Source organism: Lynx canadensis, chromosome D4, assembly GCF_007474595.2.
Source record: "Lynx canadensis isolate LIC74 chromosome D4, mLynCan4.pri.v2, whole genome shotgun sequence".
In the NCBI taxonomy this organism is placed as follows: Eukaryota; Metazoa; Chordata; class Mammalia; order Carnivora; family Felidae; genus Lynx; species Lynx canadensis.
The window spans coordinates 93,138,109-93,146,590 of NC_044315.2; the positions used below are offsets into that span (position 1 = coordinate 93,138,109).

General features: G+C 65.7%; 1 protein-coding gene across 1 annotated transcript; it reads left to right on the forward strand.

Moving 5' to 3' along the window:
- The first annotated feature begins 4,825 nt into the window (after positions 1-4,825).
- LCN12 (lipocalin 12) lies at positions 4,826-8,250 on the forward strand. The gene is made up of 5 exons (XM_030294024.1): positions 4,826-5,356; positions 5,907-6,043; positions 7,663-7,742; positions 7,816-7,932; positions 8,059-8,250. The coding sequence occupies exons 1-5, from the start codon at positions 5,042-5,044 to the stop codon at positions 8,202-8,204; spliced, it is 795 nt and encodes a 264-aa protein (XP_030149884.1). The 5' UTR covers positions 4,826-5,041; the 3' UTR covers positions 8,205-8,250.
- The last annotated feature ends 232 nt before the right edge of the window (positions 8,251-8,482 follow it).

Genomic DNA, 8,482 nt, shown 5'->3' on the forward strand with positions numbered 1-8,482 from the left:
TTCCTTCCTTTCCTTCCTTTCCGTGTCGGACCTGGACCCGGGCCTCCCTCTGCCCGTCATCTCGTGGGCAAGTGGCACTGCTCCCCCGGGGTGGGCTGGAGAGGAGAGCGCCGTGCCCTGCTGTCCCTGTGCCCTGGTCTCCTCTGCTTCGTTGGGCCCCCTGCATCGCCGTCCCAGCTCCCCTTCCCTGGTCCCTGTGTCTAAGCGCTCGTGCCCTGCTGGTCTTACTGGGCTGCCCCGGGTGGGCCCAGGTCCTGAGCCTGCCCCCTGCTCAGATGTTGGGGAGCCTTTTCTAGAGGGCTGAGGAGCTCTGTCCACAGGTTCTCCTACTCGTGCTGACCCGGAGCTCCCTCCTGGGACAGGACAGCCACCGCAGAGGCGCAGGCAGACCCCCTCCGGGTTCCTGGATGTGGTGCCTGGGTCTGGGATGAGCTGGTATCCGTCTTAGCCGGGAGGCGGGGCTGTCCCCGTGGCTGCCCCCTGAGGGCTGGCAAGCGTAGATGGGGCACAGCACGGACCACCTGGGGCCGAGTCCTGGCATCGGGCAGCTAGGCGCCCGGGGTGGGGGTGGGGGGGGCGGAGATCACGAGGGTGGCCGGGCAGGGAGAATGAGGAGTGGGAAACGGAGAAAGCAGGCCAGCCTGATTCGTGTGCTAGGATTGGGGTGAGCCCGGGAGCTTGGCGTACAAGGGAGGGAGCCCACACCCAGGGTCTGAGCACGGTCACCAGGAACCAGGAGGATGGGTGGGCTTTGCTCTGTAGGGAAGATCTTTCCGGAATGTGGGAACTCCAAGGCCAGTGGGAGATTTAGGCAGGGGGAGGGAGGGGCTGAAAATGGGGTAACGATGTGTCCCCCACACAATGGCTGCCTGCAGGGGCCCTTCCGAGCGATGCCAGACTGTCAGGGGGGACGTCGAGCCCTGAGGAGGGTCTGCCTCCTCACTGCCCCCCAGGGTAGACTGCGCATCCTTTCCACACACCGGGGCGTCTCTCACTGCGGGTTCTCAGAAGTGAGGACATCCCTGAAAGAGAAGAATCGGGACTGGGAAAACTGACCCTCGAGGTCAGTTCAGGAAGCCACAGGGCACTCGAAAGAAAACGAAGTGTTGAGTCACCCCACATGCAGCTCTCCCCCCAGGCCAGGACCCCGGGGGTGGGGGCGTAGGTCCCACGGGGCTGGGGGACAGGTGCCCTGCGGCTAAGGGAGGGAGCTGTGGATACCACCCGGTGCCAGGGGCCTATGGGGCTGGGCCTAGACTCTGCTCTGCCCCTGCTGGTGAGAACAGTGTCCGGATTATTACAGCCGCATTCAGCACCCCCCTCCCCCCATGTTGCTAAACCGTCTTCTCCTTTTGCTGGAGGACACTGGCCAATTTCAGCAGCTCAAATGACTTGGGGGAGGGTGCTGTGGCCTCACACATGCCTACCCTGTGCCTGAGGGGTCTGTGGGCGTCCTGCTCCGGGATGGTGTCTCTGGGCTCTGAGGACACCTCCTCCGTGGGAGGCCGGCTTTCTCCTTCTACTCCCCTCGGTGGGCGGCCTCCCTAAGCTTCACTGGGCGAGATCCAGGCCCCCGTGTCTGTGAGTCAGCACCCTGGGGTGCTTCCGGCTGAACATTTCCCATCCCGGAGAAACGTGCCCCCCTCACCCCTCTGCCCCCCACAGTCCCCTGGGAACAAGGACAGCGTGGGAGGGGGCACCCCTCCAGTACTTGGGGGGGGGGGTCTGAGGGCAAATGGCAGCCCCAGGCTGGAGCCAGGCTGGGGCTGGAAAGTCAGGAAAACGGGCATTAACTTGGCCAAAGCTGGGCCTGGAACCAGTGCCAAGCCCCCCGTCTTGGGACCCTCGAGGCGTCCACCTGATGAGTGCTTCTGAAGTACCCGCCCGGCCCCGGGCACAGAGGCAGGGCGGCGCCCTGTCTAGAGCTTGCCACTGGCTGATGGTGAGGCTGAGGGGGCACCTGGGAGCTGGGCCCCCCACCCTAGCCCCCCTTTCCTCCCTTCGCCCCCAGTGGCCTCCTTCCCCGGGCTGCCGGGAACTGGGGCTGGGGACCAGGCCATCCCAGGTGAGCTGTAGGCCACAGAGCAGGAGGACCACTGTCTGGTCCCATCTCTACATGCCCACTCGGTCCACTGGCCCAGTCCAGACCAGGAGGGTGGGCAGTTACTGGGAGGAGCCAGCCGCAGCCCTCTGGGGGCTCCATGTCTGCAGTGGGTGGGGACCATGCCCGACTCCGCAGACTGGGGGTTGCCCACCCAATGTGTCTTGATGCCAGACTCCCAGGAAGACAGATAGATAGGGCTGGGAGAAGAGGGGGAAGCGGGGAGCCCTGGCCCCCAGGATTTTGAGGGAGAAGGGCAAAGGAAACTGTAGCCTCCCCACATGCCCCACATCCCAGAGACCCACAGCAAAGAGCTGGATACAGTGCACCTGTATCACATGGGCCGTAGCTCGGAGCTGGCGTTACCCCAGAGAGTACCCTGCATGCCTCACCCCACGTCCCCCGGACAGAAAATGAGGGGCTCTGCTCTGGGGTGTGGGAGGGTTCAAACAGATCTCCCTCCAGGGTTTCTGGGAGGGCTGCACGTCCAGAGGGCGGCGCCAGAGACCCTCCCGAGTGACCCCAGGGCTGAGGTCCCACAGAGCCCGGGCTGTCCCTCCGGGTCTCCGACAGCAGGTCTGCGGGGGCGGGAGCGGGGGTTTGGGGAGCGGTGGTTTCAGTTGTCATGAATTTTATTTCCAAAAAAAAAAAAAAAAGTTTAATGCACCCTAATTGTCACAAAGCACGGGAAATAATTGTAGTTCTGAGTGAATTGTTTTTATGTAAAATAACGTTAATTATAATTTGTATTTTGCCTTTTGATTCTAAAAGAGGATTTTTAATAACTTAGAAGAAAAAAAAATACCTTTAAAAGACGTATATAAACTAAATTGGCAGCCGCGGTTGGGGGCCTCGAGGAGGAGCACTGTCCTGGGAGCCCACCGGCCTTGCCGGGACTGGGGCGTGCTGTGTCCCAGGCCCCCAGCGCCCGCGGTCCCACAGGCAGGTACACCGTTGGCCCTGTGGAGGGGACTGTTGACGCTCTGTGCTGGGCTCCGCTCGCCGGGCCTCACAAGGCAGCTCCGGGGGGGGGGGGGGCGCAGATGGGCCAGGTCCCTGCCTGTGGGGACACGGCTGGACATGGCTCGCTGCGGAGGGGACCGTCCACCTCCCTCCAGCTCACGGCAGGGGCGTCACACGGGGTCGTTCCGCGCGTCCTGCTCCTGCCCAGCACTGCTCCCACCCCAGCCCGCGGCCGGGGTGAGGACCTCGGGGATCCCCGGATTCCAGCATCCCTCCCCGGTGTCCCTGTCGCCCGGGACCGCGTCCTCGGGAAGAGCGAGCCCAGAGCACCACGTCCGAGGTTTCGGGGAGAGAGGAAAGAAGATGGGAGCAGCTGGGGGCGCTCCTGCTGTGGAAGAGAGGACGGGACGGGGACGGGGGGCGGCAGGAGGGCTCCTGGGGAGGCCGGCGGGGAGGGGGGCTGCCGCGAGGGGGACCCGCGGACCCTGCCGCCTCTCGGGGCCGGCTGCGGGGACTGCGGTCGGCTCCCCGGCCCTCGGGTCCCATGCGGGGGCGAGCAGCCACTCCCAGCCCCCCAAAGGGTGGGCGGGCGGCGTCACGTGCGCACCCTCGACCAATCGCATTGGGGGCGGGAGGAGCCTCGCCGGGGCGGCTCCCGGCGTTCTCCGCGCAGCCTGGGACGCGCCGCACGGGTGGCGGGGGCGCCGCGTGGGTCCCTAGGCCGGGAGGAGCGGGCGGGGTCCGGGAGAGCTGGCCCGAGCGGCCCGCCCGGCCTCCGCTGCGGCCGGCACGTCGTGGCCAGAGAAGGCCGGGCTGGGGTCCCCGTTCGGACCGCCGCCGCCCCGCCCCCGGGCTCCCCGGAGCTCGGGCGCCAAGGGGGCTGCTTTCGGGTGTCGGGCGGGCTGAGACTCGGGTCGGGATCCCCAGGGCAAGGTCGGCGCCTGCAAGGAGGGAGGCGTTCAGGGAGTCAGGCGTAGGAGCTGCTACGCCAGCTTCTGTGGGACGGTGATCGCTTTGGGAAGTTGCGGGCAAAAACGGGTCACTTGCACCTTGTCTCCTTGTGGGCCGTCTCCCCAAGTAGTAGAGCCACACCGAGCAGCGGGCAGAGCGAGCCCAAGGAATGCGGTGCTGCCCTGCAGGCTCGGTTCTGGAGGAGATGCCGGTGGTGGCCGCAGCCCTCCCGACCCCTGACCCTCCCCTTGTCCTGGGGCCTGCAGCTGGCCCAGAGAGGTCTTGACCTCCACCTGGCAATGGGAGTCGCTCCTGGAGGAGGAAGGACCAGGCGGCCTATGCCCTTCCATGCAGAGTGAGGGCCAGGACAGAGCAGAGCCATGAGGCTCCTCGCCTCGGGGGACGGGTGCTTTCCAAGTGTCCTGGCTGGGGCCCTCCTCCTCAGGACAGGCTGCTGGAGGCCCTGGGGGGGGGGTGGGGGGTGGGGGGGAGGTGGCCCAGGACAGGGGACGCACTTGACTGCCTATGTGGGAATGTCTGTTTGCTTCCCAGGCCCTTGCTCCAGGGGTGGCCAGGTGGGCTACATGCCCAGAGCCTGGGCCCTCTTGCGCCCAGGCCCGGTGTGCGGGGGCTTCCTGCCCCCTGCCCTCCCTCTGGCAGAGGGGCCCCTGTGATCCGCCCCTCAGTCACCTCTTATCTGGGTATTCTGGCTGCCTGCCCCGCCACCCCACCACCTCTGGCCTCACTCTGACCCGCCGCTACCCCTGCCCCCCGTGACTGTAGGGCCACTTGGCCCTGTTCTTGCCCCACACTGTGATTTCAGGGACTGTGGAACGGTGTGGGGGCGGCAGGCCAGACTCTACACTGTGTTCCTGCAGCAGAACACTGTGCCCCTGACCTTTGGGACTAAAAAGGTCAAGCTCCTTGTGTGGGATGGAACATTCTGCCCTCCACCTGGTAGCAGGAATGCCGCTAGGGTAGGGCTAGGCTAGGGAGGCGCCTGGGGCCTCTGACCCCCTCACTGGCATGGGACACTGGGAAGGGGTCCCAAGGAGGTGTGGAGCTGGGGGGTCTCAGGAATCAGAAAGCAAGGTCCAGGGACATCCCTGGGAGCTAGTGGGCCCAGCAAGCACCCCCAGCACCTCCATTTTCCGTCCACCTCCCTTCCTGGGCTGGGACCCAGATGCCCTCCATCTTTGGTGGGCGGGATCTGAAGAGGGCCCGCCCCTGCCCAGCCCACCCCCAAGCCCTCCGCACCCACCTCTTCTGCCAGTCCTGAGCAGGAAGGTGCGGGGAGCACAGCCCTGGGGAGGGGCACCTGCCAGGTGGGCCCATAAAGAGGTGAGTGTCTGAGACCACAGCGACAATGAGTACTCCGTCCCCGCTGACATGGGGCCTTGGCCTGCCCTGTGGGTGATGCTCATCCTGCTTAAAGGCCAGACCTCAAACACCCAGCCAGGCATGATCTCCGTCTTACAGAGTTTCCGGGAAGACCAGGTGTGGGGGCCGGGTTGGAGGGGGAGAAAGCCAGGGTCCAAGTGCAGGGAGAAAGGAGGGCCATGGTGGCCGGGGAAGGCACCACCCGGGGAACCCAGCGTGGCCAGGCTGGTCTCAGTGTCCTCCCCAGAGATTCCTGACATCCAGCAGAAAAGGGCCCCGAACAGACCTTCTGGGCGGCTGCTCCCTCCTGTAGCCCCTGCCAGTCCCCGTGAGGTGGGGACGTCTCAGTCCCTCCGCACAGATGGGGAAACAGGCTGGACGAGACCAGCCACTGGGCCAGGTCACTCTGTCCCTGCCAGACCCAGGGCAGCCCCCGGCTTGGCGCAGGCACAGGCTGCCTGGCGAGGGTGTCAGGGCTGCCCTGGGCTCTGCCGACTCCGGGTCCCCACAGTTCCAGGGGGAATGGTTTGTTGTCGGCCTGGCGGGCAGCACCCACAGGAAGACAGACAGTTCCTTGCTGAGCCCGTTCACTGCGACGTTCGAGAAGAATGAAAACGGCAGCCTTAAAGTGTCATATGTCATGACCCGGTGAGTGAGGATCCCTGACCTGTACCTCCAGAAGCCACGGCTTCATGACTCAGGTCCAGCATGGGCCCCCGTGCCATGTTCTCCCAAGACCCTCTTCCAAAAGTTCAGCCAGGCTGCTAGTGACCTAAGCCAGCTGTGGGGACACACACGAGAGTGGGGGGCATTCACCGGATCACAGACTCTGAAGGGCCTTGGGCGCTGATGGATTTCAGGTACAGCTGGATCCAGGAGCTCACACAGTGTGATCAGTCCCCATCACCTCCTCTCTCTCTCTCTCTCTCTCTCTCTCTCTCTCAGCTCTGCTTGCCCTGGACTTCTGTTGTTCAGGGAAGTTCTCACCTCACAGGGATAAAACATCAGCCTAGGCTGATGTGCTTTTCAGGGTTTCAATTCCAGAAAAGAGATCATCCCGGTCGGCCTGGCAACGGCCTCTGACTGCTTCTCCTGGAGTCAGGTGCTCCTCTGGTGGTCTGGTCGGTGTGCCTGGGTAAAGTGCCTGCTCCCTGGCTGGGAAGAAGTGGGGTGTCTTCCAAGACAGCTGCCTGAAATGAGGTGGAGGGGGGCGCAGCCCGCCCTTCGGGGGACACCGATGCCACGAGGGCTTCCTTCCCCTCCCCAGATCTCCTGCAGTCCTGCCCCTGCCCCCTCCTTGCCCACCTGCCTGGCTATGGGGGAGCAGAGGGCCCAGAAACCTCTCTGGCTAGGGCTCTTTGGCCCCACGTTAGATAAATGAGGAGCCCGAAACGAGGGGGGGTTGTCACGTAGACCAGGGTTAACGCTAGAAGCCGAGAGCCTCTGAGGGGCTCCACTCGGCCCCCGCCCTCGCCTGCCGGCGACCATCGTTGAAGCCACCTGCACCACCAGCCACCCCAGAATCCCCCACCGGAGCGGCTCAGACTCTCGGGGGCATCTGCCTGGCCTGGTTCCTGCCAGAGGTCGATTACTGGGGGGACCGTGGGGGACAGAGAGCCCAGTGCGGATGCGGCCTCTCCCCGGCCTGCAGGCCAGGCTGCACCTGGTTGCTGCTTAAACAGGCGCATGCACCCGCATGCTGGCCCCCGCACTGCTGGCCGTTTCCCCGAGGACTGAGCCCGGGCGGGGGGGTGGGGGGGTGGGGGGGGGAGCCAGGCCCCGCACAACAACAGCCGCCCGCAGCCCCCACCCCTCCCCGCCCCGCCCGGCTCCGCGAAGTCCACGGCTGAGGCCGGGGGCGCCGGGCAGTGCCCACTGGGCCCACTCCGTATTCCCAGAGGGGCCGCCGTGGCCTAGAAAACCCCTCACGACGGCACACGCGTGCACGTTTCAGGTCCTGTTCCAGGCTGAGGAGGAGCTGTCCGCGGGTGGGCTGGGCAGAGGCTTCAAGGTCACCGCCCACACCTGGCTGCTCCTCCAGGAGGGACACAGGGCAGCCCCGGGGCCCACGGAGTGGACACAGGCCTCCCTGGGGAGAGCAGTGTGCTGGGCCGTGCCCGTGGCTTCACACAGAAGTCTCCTCCAGACAGACAGCTGTATTCTCTCAGGGGCCCACTTCGGGGCCCGCCCCTGAGAAAGGCAGAAGGAAACCAGCGGTCCGGCCAGCTTCTGGAACCTTCCTCCTCTGTCCATCCCTGCTCTCACAGGGGCCACCGCTGTATCACCTGGTCTTATGTGCTGATCGCAGCGGCCCAGCCTGGGGGCTTCTCAGTGGACAACACAGCGGGTGAGGGGGCGACAGGGGAGAGGCGGGGAGGCGCTGGTGGTCGTGCCCCTGACGCTGCGCCGTCACCCCTCAGCGCCCGGGAAAGGCCCCGAGGAGGTCCAGGTGCACGACACTGACTACAGCGTGTTTGCTCTGATGCTGTCCAGGAGACGGTCGGGCGGTCAGAGCGTCCTCACGGTCAGCCTGCTGTGTGAGTGCCTGGCCGGCGGCCGCAGTAGAGCCGGAGGGACGGGGGGGGGGGGGGGGGGGGGGGGGGGGCAGGGCGCCCCCACTCGCCCCGGTCGCTGAGGGCCGTGCTGCGCTCATCGGGCCCCAGGCAGGACGTGGGTGATACGGACCCGGGTGCTGGAGAGGTTCGTCCACCTGGTCAGAGCTCAGGGCCTCTCGGATAACAACGTCGTCTTCCCGGACTTGGCCGGTCCCGGGCTCTCAGGCTGGGGCGGGAGCCCGGACCCAGCGTAGGTAGCTGCCCATGGGCCTCAAAAGCCCTGGGGAGCCCGGCGGGTGAGTGTGGACTGTGTTCAGGGTCGACCTGTGGGGCCCTGGCGGCCCCAGAGGGTTCAGCCTGAGCCCAGAGTGCGGCGGGGGGGGGGGGGGTCCATATTTGATCCCTGTCCCACCCCCACCCCTCCACCCTGGGCCACCCCTTCCCCCTTCCGGGAACATTTCTCGCCACACCCCCGCCCCTCCCACCTCTGGCCCTTTACAGGTGTGGGGCTACGTGAACATGTACTGGCAGA